The 26,873-nt window shown below is 44.0% G+C and overlaps 1 protein-coding gene across 2 annotated transcripts in view; it reads left to right on the top strand.

The window, feature by feature from the left end:
* The window catches only part of Ube2h (ubiquitin conjugating enzyme E2 H), a 128,476-nt gene that overhangs the window by 89,071 nt on the left and 12,532 nt on the right, over positions 1–26,873 (top strand). The window contains exons 4-5 of one of the 2 annotated variants that reach the window (XM_004661210.2): positions 68–107; positions 1,204–1,256. The exons of the other annotated variant lie outside the window; for it this stretch is intronic. Of the exons in view, the coding sequence (XP_004661267.1) occupies positions 68–107; positions 1,204–1,256 (93 nt within the window). The remainder of the gene's footprint in view (positions 1–67; positions 108–1,203; positions 1,257–26,873) is intronic. 2 annotated transcript variants of the gene reach the window in all.

Raw genomic sequence — 26,873 nt, 5'->3', positions numbered from 1 at the left:
CTGACGTACTTTAAAACTCATTGCTGCCTGGGTACTTTTTGCTGCTAATTAACATCTCTTTTTGCAGGATTCATGAATAAAATTTTCCATCCCAACATTGATGAAGCGTAAGTAACTATTTCAACATGTTTAAATTTTAGCAGCAGCTGATCTTGATTAGAGCTCATCTTCTTTCCCTGTTGTAGAAGAACCTTCAGTCACCATTCTGAATTTTATGGGGAAGGAGAACGGTGAAAGGTCACTTAAATTGTAGAGTCCTAGCCAGGTGATATTCTAAGACACTGATTTCCAGTGCAACTATTGTACTGCATAGGTTTTTTCCATTGTCATGACCAGGTCCTTCATTCCCTTGGGTATCCAGCTGACATTTGTACTATTCCACGTCTTGGTTCTTACGTTATAGACACAATTCAAGGATCTGTTTGTAGCAGATCTGAAAGTATTTCTTAGTTCTTGAGAGAAAAATAACATGCTTGACTTTCATTTCAATTAATCAGTCTTATTCCTTTCTTTCCTTATAGCATTTTCTTAGTGATATTTTTAAATGATTTGCGGTGTATTAGCCATCCTGACAAGGATGTTATCTGAGATAACCACAGCAAAATGTCAAATTCAGGAATTTAATATGAATGTAATACTTTTTATTTAGTCTGCTGTATTATAGAAATGCACATGTTAACATCTATCTTTTTAGTGAAGGATTCAGTCCAGAATCACATATTGTTAAGTTTCCTTGAACTACTTTAATCAGAAACAGTTCCACAACCTGCCTTTTCTTTTATAAGTTAGACATTTTTTTAAAAAAATAGAGTAGTTATTTTATAAAATGTCCCATGACTGGAGTCTGCTTCCTCATTAGATTCAAAGTATGCACACACTTAACTACATATGAAGATTTGTCTGTCTGAGGTCACAAGGTCTGCCCCCTCCCCCTTGTTCCTCAGGCTAATTCTTTTCACCTGGTTCAGGTGTTTTCTGGTTTCTTCATTGTTGAGTTGCTATTTTTCCTTGTCTGTAAATGAGACACATCACACATTGTAAATATTTCTGCTTCTCATATATACCCCCAATTGAATGTTCGGGTTTTTTGTTAAGGTCTATGAAAACGATTTTTCTTGAAAAATAAAATAGTTGGCAGGTACATGCAACGAATTCTCTAATTTTTTTTTTTGTAAAAAGTGCCATTCTTTCCATCTGTTTCAGGTCAGGAACTGTGTGTCTAGATGTAATTAATCAAACTTGGACAGCTCTCTATGGTGAGTTTGGCCATGGAATATTTCTTAGAGATATTGAGACACTGCCTTAAAAAATGTTGTTTGGCTTTTTCTCTGGTTTAAGTAAGATGTTATGTTGGGAATGGGAAGGGATTGTGAGCAACTGGATGAGAAGTTTGGTCAATGAAAAAATACATTTTCTCTGAAGTACAGACTTCAGTTTAGAAGTACAAGCCTAAAATGATTTCATGCACCAAGTGTAGTGGTACGTCTTGTAATCCTAGCATTGGAAGGCTGAGGCAGGCAGGGTGAGAGTTTTTATTCCAGTGTGGCCTACATAATGAGACTGTCTCAAACAAAACAAAGAAATAATGTTGTGAGGTTCTAGACTAAAGGTATGGTGATTTATGTATATAGACATACAAACACATACATAAATACCTTATAAATGTATGTTCAGGAGCAAATAGAGTATATGAAGTATTGCTTACTTTTAGGGGGGAAAAACCTCTTAGGAATGTTTCTGTGAGATGAGGAGATATATGATATAGTAAGAGATTCTAAGGATCATCTTTTCAAAGACCAAAGCCTTCCTTCAGTGCTGAAGCTAGTTACTTATCTGTTATATAATAAATCAACAAGTGAGTGATCCAGCTATGGTGAATATCAGAGTCACAGCAATATCAACCCTCTCCTTGAGCTTGTCACATACTTAATGAGTTGAACAGTGTGTGTGTGCGTGCCTGCATGCATGTGTGCATGTGTGTGTGTGTGTGTGTACACACATATACTCATTTTAGGCCCAGGCTGACCTGGAATTCACTCTGTACTCTCAGGGTAGCCTTGAAGTCATGGTGATCCTCCTACTTCTGCCTCCAAAGTTCTGGAATTAAAGGCATGCACCACCACGCCCAGCATACATACAATTTTTGAGGCAGGTCTCACTCTAGCCCAAGCTAATCTGGAATTCACACTGTAGTCCAGCCTAGCCTCACATTTACAGCAATCCTCCCACTTCAGCCTCTTGAGTTCTGGGATCACAGGTGTTAGCCACCATACCTGGTTGAAAAAAATACACACACACACATATTTTTTTCTTTTTTGGTTTTTCAAAGTAGGGTCTCACTCTAGCCCAGGCTGACCTGGAATTCACTCTGTAGTCTCAGGGTGGCCTTGAACTCAACGGCAGTCCTCCTACCCCTGCCTCCTGAGTGCTGGGAATAAAGGTGTGCGTCACCATGCCAGTGTTAAAGTTAATTAAGGAAACGAAAACAAATGTTTATTATACCCGTATATCCTCAGGCTTCATAGACACCCCATGCTCTAGCGCCTCTGTCCTGCAAGGCTTCCTCTGATTCACCTCTCAGCAGTGGCTGGGAACCCTTATATTTTCGTTTCCTCATATGAGCCACTTTTACTTTGTATCTAGTTTGCTGTACATACCTGTATTTTTTGTGCTGCTAGATTGTTTTTGCCCTAAGGGCTGTCAGGTGCATGTCTGATTTGTCTTGAAGTCCTGGAGCTCTTGGTACAGTGCCTCTCAATAATAGTGAGTTGCATAGAGTCATACAGATAGGAGTTGGTAAAGGGCACAAGACAAGTAGAGAAGGATCACTATGGCTGGTTTACCCAGCAGCATCTTTCTTCCTAGTTGATGACTTGTGAGACCTTTCCACAGTCTAAGGTAGCAAGCCATCTTAGTTCACCCATAGTCCAAAAGTCATTGTTGCCAGATATCTTTGTGCTAGGTGGATGAGTGCGAATCATAGGAAACACACAGTTAATCTCCCCTCCCCCAATTCTGCCATTCATGAATTATTTCCTCTGTCAAGAATTCTGTCCCCTGATCTTTGTGTGACTAGTTTCTTTTTTTGTCACCTCAAGCATTGTATCATTTCCTCAAAGAAGCCTCCTTTCCTAGCCACTCCACTACATAGCATCTTGCTTCAAATTAGGTTTAAAAGCTGTTATTTTATTGTTTTAATTTTATTTATTTATTACTTTTTGGTTTTTCAAGTTAGAGTCTCACTCTATCTCAGGCTGACCTGGAATTCACTATGTAGTCTCAGGCTGGCCTCAACCTCACAGTGATCCTCCTACCTCTGCCTCCCAAGTGCTGGGATTAAAGGCCTGTGCCACCACACCAACTAATTTATTTGTGTGTAAGAGAGAATGAGGCAAATAGAGAATGGGTACGCCAGATCCTCTAGCCACTGCAAATGATGTCCAGACACATGTGCCACCTTGAGCATCTTGCTTATGTGGGCATTAGAGAATCGAACCTGGATCCTTAGGCTTTGCAGACAAGTGCCTTAACCGCCAAGCCGTATCATCAGCCCTGTTACTTTATTTTTTAGCTTATCAAAATAGATTATAAACTCCACTAGACCAGAGTTACTTAAATTTTTTCCATTTGCAACCCCTTTAACCCAATAATGTTTTTGTTTTTTTCGGCTTCTCACAGTAGGGTCTCTCTCTAGCCCGGGCTGACCTGGAATTCACTCTGTAGTCTCAGGGTGGCCTCAAACTCATGGTGATCATGCTACCTCTGCCTCCCGAGTGCTGGGATTAAAGGCGTGCGCCACCACACCCAGCTATAGCCCAAGAGATTTTTATGTGATCCTGAATATATAGGTATATAAAATAAGGATTCAAATCAAACATTTACTGATAAGTCATAAATTTATTTTTAAATAATTCTCTGGTATACATATACTTATTACCATTTATTAAAGAGGAAAGCAAATTATATCCTAGTATGATTGATGTCTTGTTTATTTTACATAAAGATTAAGTCTAATATTCGATATCGCAGGCTGCACAGCATCTTCAGTATGATTGTCAGTGCTGAGAGTTCCACCTTCCACTACAAAATGGCAGACATGTGTTTAGGACCATTTCAGAAATTGTTGGAAAATCTGACCTAAGCATCCAACCCAAAATTCATTGAATTTTGTTGTTGTTGTTGATGTTACAAAACTCAAGTCAGGCCGGCCATGGTGGCACATGCCTTTAATCCTAGCACTTGGAAGGCAGAGGTAGGAGGATTGTTATGTGTTCAAGGCCAACTTGAGACTACATAGTGAATTCCAGGTCAGCCTGGACTAGAACAAGGCCCTACCTCAGGAGAGGGGGCAGCGGACCGAGAAAGAAATTGAAGTCAGTAATTCAAATGAAAATTCGACATTCTAACACAATATGATATAAAGATACCCAATTTGATACTTAAGTGTTTGAAATAGTGAAATTCTTTGCTTTCTGTAATTAAGTCATAAATTTCTTTCTTTTTTTTGGGGGGGTGGGGGGTTCTGAGGTAGGGTCTCACTGGAGCCCAGGCTGACCTGGAATTCACTATGGAGTCTCAGGGTGGCCTCGAACTCACGGCAATCCTCCTACCTCTGCCTCCCGAGTGCTGGGATTAAAGGCGTGCGCCACCACACCCGGCTTTAAGTCATAAATTTCTATCTGAGCACAAAGTTTGTGTGGTAAAACACAGCAATTCATGGGCTGGAGAGATGGCTTGGTGCTTAAGAATGCTGCCTGTGCAAAGCACAAGGTGCCATTTCAAGCTCAATCCCCAAGACGTACATAAACAGCTGAGTGTGGCCCATGCTCATCTCTAACCCCAGTCCTGTAGGGAAGCAGAGTCCTGAGAATCGCAGTAGCTTGAAAAAAACATCCAGGCGGGGCGTGGTGGCACATGTCTCTAATCCGAGTACTCAGGAGGCAGAGGTAGGAGGATCACTGTGAGTCCGAGGCCACTCTTGAGACTCCATAGTGCATTCCAGGTTAGCTTGGGCTAGAGTGAGACCTTGCCAGGGGCAGGGTGGGGTGGGGGTGGGGGTGGGGGATCCAGCAAGCTCTAGGATCAGTAAGAAGCTCCAGATCAAATAAGAATGGACAGAAGAGTGATGGAGTAGGACATCTGACATTCAGCCATTCTGCCCCCCTGGCCACCAAAGGTGAGCTCACCCCACCACTGGCAAGTACAGGACACCACAGGGTGCATGCAGCATACACACAGCACTGCAGTTCATAACACACCGCAATGGTGAATCTGAGCCAGTGTTTCAGGCAGCATCCGTTGACATCACAGGGTGTAATGGCTTGTGCAGTGTCAAATGCATGTGTTGTATGTTCACAATCAAGGCTGCCGTGAAATCATGTGATGCAGCATTGATGAGCACTGCCAGAAACACTTGGACTCATTACTTATTTGATTTTTAATTAACATTTGACCATATATGAGCACATATTTGCACATATATGAGTCTTTTATTTTTGCCAAATCTTTCACACATACCCCCACATGGGGTTACACCCACAGTTTTAAAAAGCTGGACATTAGAACAAGGCCTTGTTTTGGACTTTTTGTTTTGTTCTGCTTTGGTTTTGTTTTTTGAGGTAGGGTCTCTCTCTAGTCTCAGGCTGGCCTTGGACTCACAGCATTCCTCCTCCTCCTGCCTCCCTAATGCTGTGATTAAAGGCATGTGCCACCATACCCAGCTTGGTTTGGCCTTTTCTATGCACATGTACCTAAAATATCATAGTGTTTGGTAAGGGCTCCACATATTTGTTAAACTAGTGAATTAACTATGCCCACTACAGTTTGACATGAGGGTTGTAGGGAGACAGTGGCTTAAAAGTAGATGAGCAGGAGAGGACCTATACTCTGAGGTTGATTAAATGGATTCCTTTTAAGATGCTTGTCTTTTGTAAAATATGTTTCATGGCAACCTGCCTGGAATATCTGATGTAATGATGTGTTTTGCTAAACTACTTTCACATTTTAGAAACATACATATCAAAACAGTGCAGACTGGTTCTAATTACAATTAAGTAAATTTACTTTAGTTTCACTAATTTTTTATTTCTTGTTGTTTTTTTTTAAATTTTTTATTTATCTATTTGAGAGAGACAAATACAGAGAGAAAGGCAGAGAGAGAGAGATAATGGGCGCGCCGGGGCCTCCATCCACCCCGAACGAACTCCAGACACGTGCGCCCCCTTATGCATCTGGCTAACGTGGGTCCTGGGGAACCGAGCCTCAAACCGGGGTCCTTAGGCTTCACAGGCAAGCGCTGAACTGCTAAGCCATCTCTTTAGCCCTTGTTTTTGTTTTTTAAGGTAGGGTCTCACACTAGCCCAGGCTGACCTGGAATTCACTACGTAGTCTCAGTGGCCTCAAACTCACAGCAGCCCTCCTACCTCTGCTTCCTAAGTGCTGGGGTTAAAGGTGTGCACCACCACACCTGGCCAGTTTCACTAAATTTTTACTATTGACCAGAAAAGCTTTCTAGAAGAGGTTTACTGATTTCCAAGTACCTCATGTCTCAGAACAATTTTTTTTTGTTTGTTTTTTCCCGAGGTAGGGTCTCGCTCTAGCCCAGGCTGACCTGGAATTCACTATGTAGTCTCAGGGTGGCCTTAAACTCACGGCTATCCTTCTACTTCTGCCTCCCAAGTTCTGGGATTAAAAGCATGTGCCACCATGCCTGCCTTCAGAACAAGTTTTTATTAAATTATAATTCAAAAACATACAACTCATGTGCTTAAAATAATAGTTATTTTGTGTATATTCATACTTATGTGCACCATAGTCAGTTTTAGAATATTTTTCATCAAGTCAGGTGTCCCCCATAAACTGAGGTGTTCTGAATGGTAAGTTCCCAGTTATAGCCAGTTCCCCCTTGCCAGTGTTTGTCACACTCTCCTGTTGCTGTTGTCCACCCAGGGGGTGATGTCCACTCTCTACTCATGCCATCATTTTCCCCTGCCATCATGCAGCTTTCCCTTCGAGCCTATAAGCCAAAATAAACCTCTTTTTCCCACAAAATAAATTATATTCAATAGCTATTACCCCCTCCCCAACTCCTCTGCCAACCCTAGATAACCACAATCTACCTCATGGTTGTATAGATTTGTCTTTCCTGAACATTGCTTATGAACAAATTATGTAGTACATGGTCTTTTGTGACTGGGTCGTCTCACTTAGTATAATGCTTGAAAGTTCATCCCTGTTGTAGCACGTGTCAGAATTTCCATTGTTCATACTTCGTTTGTGTCAGGTAGTGGACCTGTGTGTTTCTTTCTGTGGACTATTGGAAATGGTTCTTGGGTACATGTTTGTACATAGATCTTGATGCGAACGTATGCTTTCATTGCTCATAGGTCTCTGCCTAGGAGTGAAAATGGTAGGCAACCATTTAAGAAACTAATACACTATTCCAAAATTACTGTACCATTTTTACTTTACAATCAGAACAAACTTTTATCTTTTTTTTTTTTTAATAATTTTTAATTATTTATTTATTTATTTGAGAGCGACAGACACAGGGAGAAAGACAGATAGAGGAGGAGAGAGAGAGAATGGGCGCGCCAGGGCTTCCAGCCTCTGCAAACGAACTCCAGACATATGCGCCCCCTTGTGCATCTGGCTAACGTGGGACCTGGGGAACCGAGCCTCGAACCAGGGTCCTTAGGCTTCACAGGCAAGCGCTTAACCGCTAAGCCATCTCTCCAGCCCCTATCTTTTTTTTTTAAAGAGAGGCAGAGAGAGAATTGGTGTGTCAGGGCCTCAGCCACTGCAATTGAACTCCAGATGCTTCCACCACCTAGTGGTTATGTGCGACCTTGTGCTTGCCTCACTTTGTGTGTCTGACTAACATGGGATCTGAAGAGTTGAACATGGGTCCTTAAGCATCTCAGGCAAGCACCTTAACCACTAAACCATTTCTCGAGCCCCAGCACAGATTTTAAAGCATAAGCCAACATGACGAAGGTTTCCTCACAGTTCTGTTTTTGTATTCTCTTGCAAAGCATTTAATAAACAAGTATTAAACCATATTGGTCAAAGTGAATTGAAAGCAGATTATGTGTATTATGTGTGAATAAATTTTTCTAAGTGTTGATAACAAGAATGTAGTCATGCGGGCTGGAGAGATGGCTTAGCGGTTAAGTGCTTGCCTGTGAAGCCTAAGGACCACGGTTCGAGGCTCAGTTCCCCAGGTCCCACGTTAGCCAGATGCACAAGGGGGTGCACGCGTCTGGAGTTTGTTTGCAGAGGCTGGAAGCCCTGGCACGCCCATTCTTTCTCTCCCCCTCTATCTGTCTTTCTCTCTGTGTCTGTCACTCTCAAATAAAAACAAAAAAAAAAAAATTAAAAAAAGAATGTAGTCATGGGCTAGAGAGATGGCTTAATGGTTAAGGTGCTTGCCTGTGAAGTCTAACAACCCAAGTTCAATTTCCCAGTACCCATGTAAGCCAGATGCACAGGGTGGCTCATGTGTCTGGAGTTCATTTGCACTCACTTAGAAGCCCTGGCATGCACATTCTCTCCCTCTTGCTCTCAAAATATTTTAAGAGAAATCATAAATTTAAAAAAATTGGTCATGACAACATTACAGATAAGAAATACATGCAGAGCATAGTCAAAAGTAGACTGAGGCTGGGTGTGGTGGCGCACACCTTTAATCCCAGCACTGAGAGGCAGAGGTAGGAGGATTGTCATGAGTTCAAGGCCACCCTGAGAATACAGAGTGAATTCCAGGTCAGCCTGGGCTAGAGTGAGAGTTTACCTTGAAAAACAAAAACAAAAACAAAAAAACCCAAATAAATAAAAAGTAGATTGAGTTGTGTATGGCGATGCACACCTTTAAAATCCCAGCACTCAGGAGACAGAGATAGGAGGATTTCTGTGAGCTCAAGGCCAGCCTGAAACTAAATAATGAATTTCAGGTCAGCTTGGGCTAGAGCACAAGACTCTTAGAGAAAAGAAGAAGAAATGTATGCTAAGCATGAGAACATTAACATTTTGCTTGAAGCACAAATTATTTCTCAAGGAAATCCAACATTTCTTTAATGAGAGTTTTAGGAGTAGGTAAATACAGCCTATGTAAAGTAATGGTAGAATTCGTTCAAATGAACTTGAAATGAAATCATCTGATTTTGAGATCTGAAATGAACTTTATTGCAAGCTGCTAAGCCTCCAGCATTAAAGATTGGAACATAATTGGTGGGTTGGGAGTCACTCCATTTCCTATAGTGATTCATCAGAGAACCATAGTTCATAGAGCCTCCCAAAAATTCCAGTTGAAAACTAGGGATTGGGAGAAAGTTGGCTTGTTTATTTTTTGGTTTTTTAAGGTAGGGTCTCATCCTAGCTCAAGCTGACCTGCAATTCACTCTGTAGTCTAGGGTGTCCTCGAACTCATGGTAATCCTACCTCTGCCTCCCGAGTAATGGGATTAGAGGCATGCGCCACCACACTCTGTTTAATTTGTGTGTGGTTAACAATTCCCAGTTGAAATGTTAGATTTATACTTACCTACAGCATAATAATAACATTCCTCATGTTATGAGTAAATTTAGCCCTCTCCCCGCAAATAAAATTAATTTCTGGTGGCCCATTTGACTGCCACGTTGCTTCTATTCTCATCCTGTTGTCTCTTTACCAGATATACACGCAGTTCTTTGAAAAGTTCAAAATAGATATAATCATAGTTTAATCCCTAAGTAATTTTATATTACCATTGCAAGAGAGCTAATCATAGTAGGTAATATGGTTAATTTTGTAAAGCTGCTGGTCATCAGTATGAAGTTATCTGTTACTTTTAGGATATTGCAAGGAACTAGTGGATGACAGAATTGACTTATTTGGCTTGGAGTGTGATAACATCTTTTCTCAACCTCCCTTCCTGCTCTTTCAGACAGCACTGATAAAGCACTGGAAAACTTAAACTGCAGCCAAAGCAATCTGGATTTCATTGTCATGACAAATGTAATTTAAGGGTTGGTGGAAAGAAATCATTAAGTTACGGGTAGATTTTTAAGCTTCCCTTCAATTTTTTTTTTTTCCAAATTGGTGCAGCAGGGCCTGTAGCCACCGCAGTCAAACTCCAGGTGTGTGTGCCACCTTGTGCTTATGCGTAACCTTGTACGTCTGGTTTACGTGGGTTCTGGAGAGTTGAACTTGAGTCCCTAGGCTTTGCAGGCAAACCACTAAACTGTTAAGCCATTTCTCCAGCCTTCTATTTTCTAATCTTTAATTTTTTTCTCCAAGATATCTTTTAGCTAGAGTTAACCCATCAGCCAACACTCATGGGGTCAGGGTACCCGTGAATCTGTCCAGATAATTCATATTTTGGCTGAAGGTAAATGAATCTTAAAGTAATGCTTTGTTAGGCATGCAACTCTGTGGTAGAGCCTTTACCTAGCTGGAGCACAAGGCCCTGGGTTAGATCCCCTACAGCCCAAGAACTAAAAACAGCAAAAGGATTGCCATGAGTTGGAGACCAGCCTAGGCTACAGAATGAGTTCCAGATCAGCCTGGGCTAGAGTGAAATAGAAAATAAATAAGATATAAAATAAAATGAAAAATAGAAACACTCAGCTGGGTATGGTGGCACACGCCTTTAATCCCAGCAGGAGGCAGAGGTAGGAGGATGGCTGTGAGTTCGAGGCCACCCTGAGACAACATAGTGAATTCCAGGTCAGCCTGGGCTAGAGTGAAACCCTACCTTGAAAACAAACAAATAAATTAAAAAAAAAAAAATAGAAACACTCATATGAGCCAGGCAGTGGTGCATATTTATTTATAACCCTAGCACTTGGAAAGCTGAGGCTGAAGGCTTGAAAGTTCAAGGCCAGCCTCAGCTGTATATATTACAAACCCTGCCTTAAAATAATGATGCTGCCAGGTGTGGTAGCACACACCTTTAATCCCAGTACTCAAGAGGCAGAGAGGTAGGAGGTTTACTGTGAGTGTGAGGCCAGCCTGAGACCTTCAGAGCAGATAGAGTTCTATAGTGAGAGGACAGGTAGAGCAGTTTCCTTCTAACACACAGGAGGAATATTACCTATCATTTACATAAGAAAGTATTCTGAGCTTTAGATTTGCTATCTATTTTTGTTTTGTTTTGTTTTTGGTTTTGTTGGCTTTTTGAGATTGGGTTTCATAGTATGTGGCTTGAAAATTTAGTAATCACAGAAAAATGGAAAAAGTTCCTGAACCAAAAAAAGAAAGAAAGAAAAGGGAAAAGATTAAAAGAGCTAGAGAGCCCGGCGCGATGCCATACACCTTTGATTCCATCACTTAGGGGAGGTAGAAGGATCACCGTGAGTTCAAGGCTACCCTGAGACTATTTGTATGTAGTGAATTCCAGGTCAGCCTGGGCTAGAGTGAGACTCTACCTCAAAAACAAACAAAATAATAATAATAATAAGGGCTGGAAAGATGGCCTAGTGGTTAAGGCACTTGCCTGCAAAGCCAAAGGACCCAGGTTGGCTTCCCCAGGACCCATGTAAGCCATACACACAAGGTAGCGCATGCGCCTGGAATTGGTTTGCAGTGGCTGGAGGCCCTGGCATGCCCATTCTCATTCTTTCTCTCTCTGCCTCTTTCTTTCTCTCAAATTAATAAATTAATATTAAAATTTTTTTTAAGATTTAAAGCCAGATGTGGTGTGACATGCCTTTAATCCCAGCACTTAGGAAGCTGAGGTAAGAGGATCTCTGGGAGATCGAGGCCACCCTGAGATTACACAATGAATTCTAGGCCAGCTTGGGCTAGAGCGAAATCCCACCTCAAAAAGAGAAAGAAAGAAAGAGAGGAGGAGGGAGAGAGAACAGGAGAGAAAGAAGTTCTTGAGTTGATAAACGTAATGGGAATTGATTAGAAATACCACATTCACTGGTAGTCAGCATTAGAAGGTGGAGTGGTGTCCCAGTTTTGGATTGTGGAACATAAAATCAGCCAGCATATGGCTCCAAAATATAGCAACAGCTATGTTCTGTTTTCTTTAGAGAGTTTAGGGGTCAGGTTTATTTATTTATTTGTTGGATTTATTTATTTATTTATTTTTATTTTTATTTTATTTTATTTTATTTTTTTGAGGTAGGATCTTGCTCTAGCGCAGGCTGACCTGGAATTCACTATGTAGTCTTAGGCTGGCCTTGAGTTCACGGTGATCCTCCTACCTCTGCCTCCTCAAGTGCTGGAATTAAAGGCATGTGCCACCACACCCAGCTATGTTTTAAAAATGTATTATTTATGAGAGAGAGAGAAAATGGGCATGCCAGGGCCTCCAGCCACCGCAAACAAACTCCAGATGCATGCACTCCCTTGTGCATCTGGCTTACATGGGTTCTAGAGAGTCAAGCTGGGATCCTTTGGCTTTGCAGGCAAATGCTTTCACTTCTAAGCCATCTCTCCAGCCCCTACGCCCAGCTATTTAAATTTCTTTTTAATTTGTTTTTATTTGAGACAGAAAGGGACAGACAAAAAGAGATAAAATGAATGCACCAGGTTCTCTAGCCACTGCAAATGAACTCCAGACACATGTGCCACCTTGTGCATCTGGTTTACACGGGACCTGGAAAATTGAACCTGGGTCCTTAGGCTTCATAGGCAAGTGCCTTAACCACTAAGCTATCTCTGCAGCCCCTTATCTGTATATTTATTTATTTAGTTTTGGTTTTTCAAGATAGGGCCTCACTCTAGCCCAGGCTGACCTGGAACACACTATGTAGTCTCATGATGGCCTCGAACTCATGACAATCCTCCTACTTCTGCCTCCCAAGTGCTAGGATTAAAGGCATGTGCCATCACGCCTGGCCCCTTATTATTGTTGTTGTTATTATTGTTATTTATTTATTTTAGTTTTTCAAGGTAGACTTTCATTCTAGCCCGGGCTGACCTGGAATTCACTATGGAGTCTCAGAGTGGCCTTGAACTCACCATGATCCTCCTACCTCTGCCTCCCCAGTGCTGGGATTAAAGGCATGCACCACCTCACTTTATTAATTTTTTTAAAATTATTTTATAGCAAGCAAGTGAGAGAGAGAAAAAATGAGTAAGTGTGTATGTGTTTGTGTGTGCGTGTGTGTGTGTGCATGTGCACACACCAGAGCCTCCTGTTATCATCAGTGAACTCCAGATACATGCAACTTTGTGCATCAGGCTTTACATGGATACTGGGGAATCAAACTCGGGCCACCAGGGATTGCAAGCAAGGTCCTTTAACCTCTGAGCCATCTCTCCAGCTCAAAAGCCAGTATGTTTTTTGTTTGTTTGTTTTGTTTTTGTTTTTGAGGCAGGGTTTCACATTAGCCAGGCTAATCTGGGACTTTGTAGCCCAGGTGGCCTTGAACTCACTAACTCATGGTGATCCTCCTACCTCTGCCTCCCAAGTGTTGGAATTAAAGGTGTGTGCCACCACTCCTGGCTCAGGGCTCAAGTTTAATGCTTAACTATATGGACATGTAACCTTGACTTGTTTTTTCTTTCTGTATGATTATGATTATGCAAGTAAAGTTTTTCCCATGCATGGACACTTTTTGCCTGTGACTGCATGAAGTTGTCTGTTGCAATTCTTTTCTAACATTAGTGACAACTAAATTATTGCCTAATAATCAGAAGCTTTAACAGCAAGTTTTATTACAATTGCAAGAATACCCCACTAGCTGATTACACATTAACTGCCTGCATTTCAGGAAGGTTAATAACAAATCCTATTACCATGCTTTAGTATGCAGCCTCTTAAGGTAAGCAAGGGCATGCCAGGTTTGAACTAGAATGACCTCTTAAAAAAAAACTCAGCCAGGCGTGGTGGTGCACTCCTTTAATTGCAGCACTCGGGAGGCAGAAGTAGAAGGATCGCCATGAGTTCGAGGTCACCCTGAGACTACATAGTGAGTTCCAGGTCAGCCTGAGCTAGAGTTAGACCATACCCGAAAAAATAAAAATAAAAATGGAGGGAGTACTCTCAGGGTGGCCTTGAACTCATGGAGATCCTTCTATCTCTGCCTCCACAGAGCTGGGATTAAAGACATATACCATCATTCCAGATCTGTGCAGGAACATTCATTGTTTTTTTTGTTTGTTTGTTTTTTAGTAGCTCCTCTGTTTAAACACATTGGAGAAGGAGGGCTATAATTAAGCAGTGAATGGAAAGTTATTTCATAAATGGGTTTGGGATGCTTTGAAACAGTCCATGTGCTAGGGTTGTATTTCAGCATCAAAGCCCTTGCCTAGAGTGTACAAGGTCCTAGGTTCAGCCCTGAGCATGACAGTAAATCAGTAAATAACTAATGGGAGGGAGGGGAGGGAATGAGAAAGGGAAAGGAAAGAGGAGAAAGGGAAGGAAAAAGGGAAAGGAAAGGAAAGGAAAAGGAGAGAAAGGGGGAAGGGAAGGGAAAGGAAAGGAAAGGAAAGGAAAGGAAAGGAAAGGAAAGGAAAGGAAAGGAAAGGAAAGGAAAGGAAAGGAAAGGAAAGGAAAGGAAAAAGGGGGAAGGGAAGGGAAGGGAAGGGAAGGGAAGGGAAGGGAAGGGAAAGGAAAAAGAGGGAAGGGAAAGGAAAAAGAGGGAAGGGAAAGGAAAAAGAGGGAAGGGAAGGGAAGGGAAAGGAAAAAGAGGGAAGGGAAGGGAAGGGAAAGGAAAAAGAGGGAAGGGAAGGGAAGGGAAAGGAAAAAGAGGGAAGGGAAGGGAAGGGAAAGGAAAAAGAGGGAAGGGAAGGGAAGGGAAAGGAAAAAGAGGGAAGGGAAGGGAGGGGAAAGGAAAAAGAGGGAAGGGAAGGGAGGGGAAAGGAAAAAGAGGGAAGGGAAGGGAGGAGGGGAAAGGAAAAAGAGGGAAGGGAAGGGAGGAGGGGAAAGGAAAAAGAGGGAAGGGAAGGGAGGGGAAAGGAAAAAGAGGGAAGGGAAGGGAGGGGAAAGGAAAAAGAGGAAAGGAAAGGAGGGGAAAGGAAAAAGAGGAAAGGAAAGGAGGGGAAAGGAAAAAGAGGAAAGGAAAGGAGGGGAAAGGAAAAAGAGGAAAGGAAAGGAGGGGAAAGGAAAAAGAGGAAAGGAAAGGAGGGGAAAGGAAAAAGAGGAAAGGAAAGGAGGGGAAAGGAAAGGAAAGGAGGGGAAAGGAAAGGAAAGGAGGGGAAAGGAAAGGAAAGGAGGGGAAAGGAAAGGAAAGGAGGGGAAAGGAAAGGAAAGGAGGGGAAAGGAGGGGAAAGGAAGGGAAAGGAGGGGAAAGGAAAGGAAAGGAGGGGAAAGGAAAGGAAAGGAGGGGAAAGGAAAGGAAAGGAGGGGAAAGGAAAGGAAAGGAGGGGAAAGGAAAGGAAAGGAAGGGAAGGGAAAGGAAAGGAAGGGAAGGGAAAGGAAAGGAAAGGAAGGGAAGGGAAAGGAAAGGAAAGGAAAGGAAAGGAAGGGAAGGGAAAGGAAAGGAAAGGAGGGGAAAGGAAAGGAAAGGAGGGGAAAGGAAAGGAAGGGAAAGGAGAGGAAAGGAGGGGAAAGGAGAGGAAAGGAGGGGAAAGGAGAAGAAAGGAGAGGAAAGGAGGGGAAAGGAGGGGAAAGGAAAGGAAAGGAAAGGAAAGGAAAGGAAAGGGGGGGAAAGGAAAAGGGGGGAAGGGAAAGGACAGGGGAAGGGAAAGAGGGGAAAGGAAAGGAGGGACGGGGGAAAGAAAGTAAAGGAACGGAAAAGGGGGAAAGGGAAGGGAAGGGAAAAGAAAAGGGAAAGGAGGAAGGAATTACAGCCGGGCGGGCGTGGTGACGCACTCAGGAGGTTGAGGTAGAGAGATCACTGTGAGTTCAAGGCTAGCCTGGTACTACACAGTGAATTCCAGGTAAGCCTGGGTTAGAGCGAGACCCTACCTCAAAAAAAAAAATAATTAACTAACAGCCCTTACTATATAACTACATGCTTGGGGTTGATGACTTGGTGATCTGACACTTAGCAGAACATACTCAGTGTTTTTCATGTTCTGGTCTTTCCCAGAAACAACAGAATTACCTGTTTCCCTCCCACCTTTTCTCCCTCTCTTCCCCTTCCCCCTCCCCCCTTTTCTGGCACAAGGGATGGAACTCAGGACCTTGTGCAAGGTAGGCAAGTGCTCTACAAATGAGCTATATGACCGTGGAAATGCTCTTTGTCAGAAATTATGTGGTGAATTGCTTTAAGGAGTCTGTCTCTTCCTAAATTACAACAGTGAGAATTTGGGATCATGAAGGCCATTCAAGGAGGTGATTGCCTGTGCCAAAACTGGACCTCATTCTAGCTTTGCGTAGGCACGCCAGAAGTAGCAGAGGCACTACAGGCATTTTGTTAGGGCCATTAGCAAGCCTGTGAAGCGTAGAGAGAGGCTGACCAGTTCTGTTCCAAGGTTGGGAGTCCAGGAAGAAGGGTATTAGTCCATCCACACCCTTTATCAGAAGGGAATGGTTTGCTAAGTGTGGTGGCGCACACCTTTAATCCTAGCACTTGGGAGGCAGAGATAGGAAGATCACTGTGAGTTTGAGGCCAGTCTACGGCTGAATTACTGAATAGTGAATTCCAGGTCAGCCTGGACTGGAGCAAGGCCCTGCCTTGAAAAAAAACAGAAACAAAAAAAAGGGGGGAATAGGTTTTCATAAAATTAATTTAAGATATGTCAGGTCTGATAAAGTTAGAAATTTGAGTGGCCAATTACAAAGATTTGGTAGTGATCAGCTACACTTTTGTTTATTATTTGAAAGAGTGAGAGAGAAAGAGGGAAAGTATAGGCACTACCAGGGCCCCTAGTCACTGCAAACAACTGCAGACACATGTGCTACTTTGTGCATCTGGATTTACATGGGTGCTGGGGAATTGAACTCGGGTCCTTTGGCTTTCCAAGCAAGCCCCTTACCCACTGAGTCATCTCCCCAGCCCTATACTTAAACATTTGTAAAATTATAAGACAATAGGCTTCCCAATGTAAGAGTGTACAAAACTGTTTACGAGTGTACACAACTGTTTACGAATGTGTTTGTGTGTTGGTTGAGGCCAGATGACAGCTTTAGGTGTCATCCTAGAGAATGCCCTCCACCATGTTTGAGACAGTTGCTCACTGAACTTGGAGCTCTCCACTTAGGCTAGACTATCTGACCAGTGAGCCCCAGAGCTCCTTCTGTCCCTGCTTCCCTAGCACTGGGATTACAGACCATGGCACAATGTTTTTACATGGGTACTGGGACTTGAACTTGGGTCCTTATGCTTGCAAGGCAAACACTTTGCCAACTGATCTATCTCCCCAAACCCTACAAAGCTAATTCTGGAAAAGAAAAAAAAAATATATATATATACTACAGAATTCATACTCTGTGCAAGGACTTGATATTTTTTCCAAATAAGTTGTTACTTTTTTGTTTTTATAAAGGAGCCTACCTTCTCTCTCCTCTACAAGGAGTAGTAGAAAGGATTAGGTGGCTGTTGAGAAGGAAAGAGTGACTTTTATGGTCACCTGGCTTTCACTGTATGATCATGGTATTTTCTGAGTTGTAGGATTTATTTTTGTATAAAATCTGAAAAATGAATATTTTGCAAACCAGCTAGGCATGGTGGCATGGCACATGCCTTAATCCCAGCACTCGGTAGGGGGAGGCAGAGATAGGAGGATCACAGTGAGTTCAAGGCCACCCTGAGACTACATAGTGAATTCCAGGTCAGCCTGCGCTAGAGTGAGACCCTACCTTGAAAAATATATATATATTTTGCACACCAAAGTCCCTGAGATGACCACTGTTTAATTGTGGTTCCTGGTGGGGAAGACCACATCCAGTGTAGAGCATGCACAGGATTGTAATGTGAAGAAAACAGTGTGGTGGCTGAGGAGATAAGATGGCTCAGTGGTTAAAGGTGTTTGCTTGTAAAGCCTGTCAGCCTGGGTCCAGTTCTGCAGCACCCACACAAAGCCAGACACAAAAAGTGGTACATATGTCTTGCTGTCATCTGCAGTGGCCACAGACCCTGGTGAGTCCATACACATGCACACACGTAAGTAAATACTTTTTTTGAAACAGTGCACTTTACTAAATTTTCCATTTTAGTTTTCAAAGGCGTTAGAGGAAGAAGAAATAACTTATGGTCACTGGTTCATAAATCATCAAGGATAAAGCATGAGCTATGTGATTCATCTCCTATGTTTGCTCCGCTAAGTCGTGAACCATCTTACTATGAGTCACCTAGAATTGAGTGGCTTTGCTTTAAGAAATGATGCATTTTTTTCTGTATGACTCAAAAATAATTAACATATATTCCTTAAGAGGTACTCTTGGCTGAAATTTCTACTCTTTGGAGATGCCATATTTATATTAATATGTGAATTTAGTCCTCTGGTACAGTTTGAAGTATAATTTATAGTCATTTTCAATGATGTGTAACACTTCCTGTTAAAGAGCACAGCAGTCTTTTACTTCTCTTTTTACAGATGAAGAAATTGACATGCAGAGAGGAAACCTGCAAAGGGCAAAGAGCAAGTCAGTGGAAGGACTGGGATTAGACTTGGGGTCCCTTGGGTTTTCGTCCATTGTTCAGCACTGAGGAGCCAGTTTCTGTCACAGAAGACGGTGTAGCCTAATAGAAGTTGCTTAGCCGGCTCTCCTCTGTCTCTGAAGGAGCCCTTAAAATGCCTCACAGCAACCGGGCATGGATTGGCGCACGCCTTTAATCCCAGCACTTGGGAGGCAGAGGTAGAAGGATCATTGTGAGTTCAAGGCCACCCTGAGACTATAGAGTGAATTCCAGGTCAGCCTGAGCAAGAGTGAGACCCTATATCCAAAAAAAAAAAAAAGCCTTATAGCAGATCCCCCATCCCCCTTTCCTGCCTGTAGTTTGGCACACTTCCTTCTGGAGACGATAGCGACCACAGTATGCAGAAAGGAGGGTGAAGGGTCAAGAGAGGCTGCCTACCTAGAGGCTTCTCAGCTCCAAACTCGAGCTTTTTTTTTTTTTTAAAAAGTGGGGATAGGTCAACTTTCACCAGTTTTTTTTTTGTTGTTGTTGTTGTTCATTTTTATTTATTTATTTGAGGGTGACAGACACAGGGAGAAAGACAGATAGAGGGAGAGAGAGAATGGGCGCACCAGGGCTTCCAGCCACTGCAAACGAACTCCAGACGCATGCACCCCGTTGTGCATCTGGCTAACGTGGGACCTGGAGAACCGAGCCTCGAACCAGGGTCCTTAGGCTTCACAGGCAAGCGCTTAACCGCTAAGCCATCTCTCCAGCCCCAAACTCGAACTTTTGGTTTAGCCAAAAAAAAAACCACAAACAAATGGTCACTCCTTTCCCACTTGGTGGAGACTAGTGTTTCCTGTCTGAGTTTGCACAGAGTTCATATCAATCCCATGCATTCAGAGACCTCAAATAACGTTCTTTTACCTAATACTTTAAAAAGTATGTTCTATCTGGGAGTGGTGGCGCACGCCTTTAATCCCAGCACTCGGGAGGCAGAGGTAGGAGGATCGCCGTGAGTTTGAGGCCACCCTGAGAATACACAGTGAATTGCAGGTCAGCTTGGCTTGAGCAAGATTCTACCACGCCAAGTTTTACTTTACTACCTCAGGCTGACCTGGAATTCACTGTGTATTCTCAGGGTGGCCTCAAACTCAGGGTGGCCTCAAACTCACGGCGATCCTCCTACCTCTGCCTCCCAAATGCTTGGGATTAAAGGTGTGCGCCACCACACCCAGCCTATTTCATTTCTTAGTTTGCAAGTTCAGGGGTTCTCTGCCAGCACCTCGAGTTTCATTCTTCTGTGCTGCTGGGGATTGGGTGCCTAGGGCTTCATAGGTGCTAACGTAAGTGTTCTGCTACTGAGCTGCACCCCAGGCCGCGCATCTTTGTCTTGAAGATACTCCATGTGAGAGAGGCTCCTCGAGTCATCGCTGTGCTGGCCATTTGGGAAGGCCTCAGGTGGCAGAGCCAGGCCCTCCTAGCCCTAGAAGCTATTACCTTCACCCAAACCGCGGTGGCTTTTCCTCTTCTGCTCTTCTGTCTTGCAGGTATGACTCAGCACCTCTGTAAAAATGGATTAGAAGTGTGTTACCACAGGAAGAGGGCAGAAACAGGAAGGGGAACCCTTAATTAGGGGTTCTTTTATTGGTTTGGAATGAACACTAGGCAAAACCACTTACTGGTAGCTTGAGGAAACTTAAAAGTAGCAGGAAAGGTTATAAAATCTCTTCCTGGGACACAGGAAACACCCTGGTTACATAATGTGTTATCTGCAGTATTTCTCTAGCCCCAAAGCCAATTCAAACATTACTTTAAAAGAACAAAACTTTAAGCCAGCGTGGTGTGGTGGTGCACGCCTTTAATTCCAGCTCTGGGGAGGCAGAGGTAGGAGGATTGCTGTGAGTTTGAGGCTGGCCTGAGACTCCATAGTGAATTTCAGGTCAGGCTGGGCTAGAGTGAGACCCTACCTTGAAAACCTTTAAAAAGAAAGAAACAAAGAACAAAACCTTAATAAATGTTGATTAATGGGGGGGGGGGAGCAAAACCTGCCAGGCAAGGAGGCAGAGATGGGGATCACTGTGAGTTCTAGGTCAGCCTGGGTTTAAGTGAGACACTACCTCTTTAAAGAAAAAATTATATATTTATTTAAAGCGGGGGGGGGGGCGGGGGAATGGGCCTCCAGCCTTGCAAACAAGCTCTAGACACATGGGCCACCTTTGACATCTGGCTTATGTGGGTCCGAGGGAATTGAACCTGGGTCCTTTGGCTTTGCAAGCAAGTCCCTTAACTGCTAAGCCATCTCTCCAGCCCAACACTACCTGCTTTTTTTTTTTTTTTTTTTTTTAATTTGAGAGAGGGAAAGAGGCAGAGAATATGGGCACACCAGGGTTTCCAGCCACTGCAAACAAACTCCAGATGTACGTGCCACCTTGCCAGTACTACCTCTTTTTTTTTGTTTGTTTGTTTTTGTTTTTTGTTTTTCGAGGTAGGGTCTCTCTCTAGCCCAGGCTGACCTGGAATTCACTATGGAGTATATATGAGAGTGCGAGAAAGAGGCAGATAGAATGGGCACACAAGGGTCTCCACCCTCTGCAGATGCATGTGCCACCTTGTGCATCTAGCTTACGTAGGTTCTGGGAAATCAATCCTGGGTTCTTACGCTTCCAAGGCAAGTTCCTTAACCTCTAGGCCATCTCTCCAGCCCATACTTTATTTATTTGAAAGAGATAGAATGAGGCAGATAGAGAAAATTGGCACGCCAGGGCCTCCAGCCGCTGCAAAAAAAAAACTACAGACACATGCACCACCTTGTGCATCTGGCTTACATGGGTCTTGGGGAATGGAACCTTAGTCCTTTGGCTTTGCAGGCAAGCACCTTAACCAGTAAGCCATCTCCCTCCCCCACACCCCTTTTTATGTTTGCTTTGTTTTGTTTTTTGAGGTAAGGTCTCTCTCTGGCCCGAGTGGACCTGGAATTCACTGTATAGTTTCAGGTTGGCCTTGAACTCACAGCAGTCCTCCTACCTCTGCCTCCCTTTTTTGGTTTTTCAAGGTAGGGTCTCACTCTGGTCCAAGCTGACCTGGAATTCACTATGTAGTCTCAGGGTGGGCTTGAATTCATGGCGATCCTCCTACCTCTGTCCCATGAGTGCTAGGATTAAAGGTGTGCGCCACCATGCCCAGCTGTTGTTGGTTTTTGTTTGTTTTACAAAAGTTTTTGTGTGGTGGGAGCATGCAGCAGCTAGTCCTTTTGAGCAGCTTCTGTATAGAAAACTTGGTAGGAGCATCTCCCAGTTCGCTTAGCAAGCACCTGTGAACAGTATAGACAGAAGCACCGTGGGCTGGGGAGATGGCTCAGCAGTTAAAGGTGCTTGCTTACTTGCAAGGCCTGATGTTACCATGTCTCGCGTTTTGATTCAAGTGTCCCCCATAAACTTAAGTGTTCTGAGTGCTTGATCCCCAGCTGGAGAAATGGATCCTTAGTGGAGGTGGTATATTGTTGGGCAAGCTTCCCCTTGCCAGTGTTGGGCACACTCTCCTGTTACTATTGTCCACCTGATGTCGGCCAGGAGGTGATGTCCAGTCTCTGCTCATGCCATCGTTTTCCCCTGCCATCATGGAGTGTCCCCTCGAGTCTGTAAGCCAAAATAACCCCTTTCCTCCCATCAGCTGCTCTTGGTTGGGTGCTTTGTGCAGGAATGTGACGGCGACTGCAAAGCCGTGCAAGCCCAGGCGCACAAAGAGGAATATGCGGGTGGAGGCCGTTTACAGGTCAGGAGGCTCTAGTGTCCTGTTCTGCACCCTCTCCCATCTCTCTCAAAGCAATAAGATATTTTTAAACAAGAAAAGATACACCTTACTACTGAGAAATAGCCACAGAGGCCTAGATGATTCTGCACTGAGAGCCAGCTGCTGGCCTTGCATTTGTGAGAAGGGAGACTTTGGCAAGGGGCAGGCTTGTCACTAGGCCATGGCTTTGACATCTCTGCCTACAAGGGTGGAGAGTCTGCTGCAACATGAGAGCTGTGCCTCAGCTTCTCTGCAGGTGAAATGGAGATAGTAATCAGTAATCAGTGATGACCACCTCATTGGCTGCAGTCAAGTGAACTGTGTGTGGAGCTCTAAGTGTGGCTGGCCAGGCCAGGGGTAGTGGCCCACACCTGTAACCCTAGCAACTGGGAAGTGCTAAGGCTGGAGGACCAAGAGCTTAAGACCAGCTTGGACTATGTAGAAAGACCATGTCTTAAAAGAAAAAAAAAAAAAACAAAAAAAGGACTCAAAGCCCTGGCTTGAGATTTTACTCTATGTTGGTCTGTGCTTGCTGTTGCTAATAGTTAATGTAACTTGATAGCTAGGCATGGTGGCACATGCCTTTAATCCCAGCACTCAGGAGGCAAGAGGTAGGAGGATCACTGTGAATTTGAGGCCACCCTGAAACTACATTCTGAATTCCAGGTCAACCTGGGCTAGAGCGAGACCCTACTTTGGAAAAACAAACAAAAACACCTGTTGCTAGGTCTTCCTGCTCTGGCATTACATTTACTTTGTAGAACTCTGATTTATCTTTTTTTTCTATATTTACATATGTACAAATTTTGATCTTATTCCCCTACCCAATTACCCTATTTTATCCCCCCCTCCTCAAATTAACCCCCTTCTTCCCTTTTAATCCCTATCTTAATTCCGTGCTTTTTTTTTTTTTAAACCCGTTTAGCTAAATTAGGGCTGTTTGCAGCATCGTGGGTGGAAGGGACATCACTGACAACCCTCACTCCTCTCTCCCAGCAACCATGAGCTGGGGGATGTGGGGTCCTCCATCAAAGATGAGGTGTTGTGTAGGACACCACAGCTGCTGTGCGTTCATGAGTGTATCCCGATGACAGCCTTTTGCAGCTCTCCTCCCTGTTCTCCTGCTCTTAAATTCTTTCTGTCCCCTTTCTACAAGGTTCCCTGAACCTAAGAAAGGGTGGTTTAGTCTCCTGTTTTGAAATCAAACACAGTATCACTTATTCTTGGCAGTTTTACCAGCTATGCATCCCAGCATTAACCATTGTCCATTGCAGTAAGAAACTTCTGTGACTGAGGCATCAAGCAGTACCAGTCTATGGGAACACATACGGAGATTTAGAAGGCAGTTAGACATGCTGTCCATTTAGCATAGCCACAGCAGTAGCTCCCCTCCCCCCCAGAACCTCTGTCCCTAGTCAAAGGCTTGAAATCCTTCTTGTAGAATGGGTCTTAAATCCAAGCAGAAAGCAGTTGGTACCTGGGTGTGGTGGTGCACACCTTTAATTCCAGCCCTTGGGATGCAGAGGTGGGAGAATGGCTGTGAGTTCGAGACTACCTGAAACTATCTAGTGAATTCCAGGTCAGTTTGGGCTAGAGTCGTCCCCCCCCCCAAAAAAAAAGGAGGGAAGGAGGGAGGGAAGCAGTCAGTTATTCCCATGGACAGGGTCCACAGCTGAGTAGGACTATTCTTTCTTTAATTTTTATTTATTTTTGTTTTCCGAGGTAGGGTCTCACTCTAGCTCAGGCTGACCTGGAATTCAGTATGTAGTCTCAGGGTGGCATTGAACTCACAATGATCCTCCTACCTCTGCCTCTCAAGTGCTGGGATTAAAGGTGTGCACCACCACGCTGGCTCCAGACTTTCTTTTTTAATTGGCTTACTGAGTAGTAGGTTTCCATATGGCTTATTCACATGTTTGTAATTTTGATTTACTCAGCACCCCCTCCTCTCACTTAGTTCCATTGCCCTATCCCTGCTTAAGCCTTTCCCTTCCACTGTGACCCCTCTACTGTCGTGTTCCATGTGTTTTACTAACCATTTACACAGAACAAGCAGACTCACTCACAACCACTCATCTAGAACTTTTTTTTTTTTTTTTTTGAGGCAGAGTCTCACTGTATCCTAGGCTGAGCTAGAACTCACTGTGTAGCCCAGGTCGGCCTTGAACTGATGAGCAGTTTATAACTTTTTAGAAAATACTATGCATGCCACAGGCCCTGTGTGGAGGTCAAAGGACAACTCTGAGGTATCTTTGCTCTACCTTCTTTGGACAGGGTCTCTTGTGCTGCAAATGAAACTGCCAGACGTGTGTGTCCGACTAGCTTACTTGCAAGCTTCTGATTCTACTGCCTCTGCCTTTCACTGCACACTCTGTTGGGCATACAGCCTCTTTCAGTCTCCCACATGTTTCCTTGAGATGAACCTTGTCCCTGAACTCAGAGCTGCTGTTTTCATCAGCCTGGGTGACCAGCAAGGCTCAATGAGTCTGGTCTCTACTCTCAGGACGGAGATTACTGGTGTGCACCGCCACACCCAGGTGTTTATGTAGACGCTGGGGAATCGGTCCTCTTGTGTCCTCGTGCTTTTATGGCAAGCACTCTTACCTGGTGGGCCATTTTCCCAGCTCCTGTTTGCCGTTTTTAATCCATTGTCTTAATCCACCCACCAGGATTAAAAGAAGAAAAGCTGGCTGGAGAGATGGCTTAGCAGTTAAGCGCTTGCCTGTAAAGCCAAAGGACCCCCAGTTCGATTTCCCCCAGAGCCCACATTAGCCAGATGCACAAGGTGGTGAATGCATCTGGAGTTCATTTGCAGTGGCTGGAGGCCGTGGCACACCAATTCTTTCTATCGGCCTCTTTCTCTCTCAAATAAATAAAACATGTTTTTTAAAAAAAATAGCCAGCTTGCAGGTGCTCAGGGCAACTAGAGCCTAACTCACCTTCCTGCGTAACTTCTAAAGGGGCTCCCAGCAGTCACCCCCAGCCTCACCAGCGAGCTGTTGTGATCAAGTACACGGTGGCAAAGGGGGCTAAAAGATTTCTGGTCCTTGGTCCACATGACGTTTGCAAGTGAGGCCTATGCCTGCGTGAACTTGAAGTCGGCCCCCAGCCAAGGCTATAGGTAGCTCAACCATTCCCAGTCTGGTATGACCATCTCAGGAGACCATCACTTTCAATGTCTGCCATATTCCAGTTACAGCAAGTACCCACTGCCTGGAATTCCCGGGAACTGGAGTTGGCATCCGGGATAAGGTCAAGATTTCCAGGGGCTTAGAGACAGGGTGTGCCTGTGTGTTTCAATGTCCCGTAATGAAGAAGAGGGGGAAAAAAGACTTGCTGTAGTGCTTCAAAACTTGTTTCTGGGCTGGAGAGATGGCTTAGTAGTTAAGGCACTTGTCTGTGAAACCTAAGGACCCAGGTTCAATTCCCCAGGACCCATGGAAGTCAGATGCACAAGGTAGCACATGCTTCTGGAGTTTGTTTGCAGTGACTAGAGGCCCTGGTGCGTCCATTCTCCGCCCCCCCTGCCGCGCGCGCACGCGTGTGTGTGTGTGTGTGTGTGTGTGTGTGTGTGTGTGTGTGTGTGTATCTGCCTCTCCCTTTTTCTCAAATAAATAAATAAAATATTTTTCAAAAAAAAAAAAGAAGAAATAGCCAGGTATGGTGGCACACAACTTTAATCCCAGCACTCAGGAGGCAGAGGTAGGAGGATCACCATGAGTTCAAGGCCACCCTGAGACTACATAGTGAATTCCAGGTCAGCCTGAGCTAGAGTAAGACCCTACCTCGAAAAAACAACAACAAAAAAATCGTCCTTCCCCCCACCCTCAAGGTAGGGTCTCAGGTCTCAAGTAGCCCAGACTGACCTGGAACTCACTCTGTACTCCCAGGATGGCCTTGAACTCGCAGCAATGCTCCTAACTCTGCCTCCCAAGTGCTGGGATTAAAGGTCTGTGCCACAGCTGTCATGTTGTTTTTGTAGTGTCTCAGCGTACAGCACCAATAATAGTGCATGCAGTTGTTTTTGTCCCTTCTTTCTGTCTTGTTTTTTTTTTGTTGTTGTTTGTACCTAAGGGTACAGGTTCTATTCCCCAAGAACCACTTAAGCTGGATGCACAAAGTGGCACATTCATCTGGAGTTCATTTGCAATGGCTGGAGGTCCTGGCACACCAATTTTCATTCTCTCTCCCTCCGCCTCTCTCAAATCAATAAATAAAATAGTTAAAATGTGTGTGTGTGTGTGTGTGTGTGTGTGTGTGTGTGTGTGTGCGCGCGCGCACGCGCGCCCGTGCAAGGCTGGAAAGATGGCTTGGTGGTTAAGGCACTTCCCTGCAAAGCCAAAGAACCCAGGTTCAGTTCCCCAGAATCCATGTAAGCCAGATGCACAAGGGGGCACATGGGTCTGGAGTTCATTTGCATTGTGGCCCTGGTGCACCCATTCTCTCTCTCCCTCTCCCTCTCCCTCTTCCTCTCTATCAAATAAATAAAATATTTTTTAAAAAATGAATCCATTAAGAGAGCAGAATGAAGAGCAGGTTTTTCTGTTGCTTATACTTCAGTATTCCCACCAGCAACAGGAGCATTTACACAACGTAAGTCCTGCCATGAGAGCTCGAGAAGGAGGAAAAGCTGGAAGC

Source organism: Jaculus jaculus, chromosome 10, assembly GCF_020740685.1.
Source record: "Jaculus jaculus isolate mJacJac1 chromosome 10, mJacJac1.mat.Y.cur, whole genome shotgun sequence".
Lineage (NCBI taxonomy): Eukaryota > Metazoa > Chordata > Mammalia > Rodentia > Dipodidae > Jaculus > Jaculus jaculus.
Note: the sequence above shows the minus strand (reverse complement) of the source record. Positions and strands in the feature narration are given on the sequence as shown.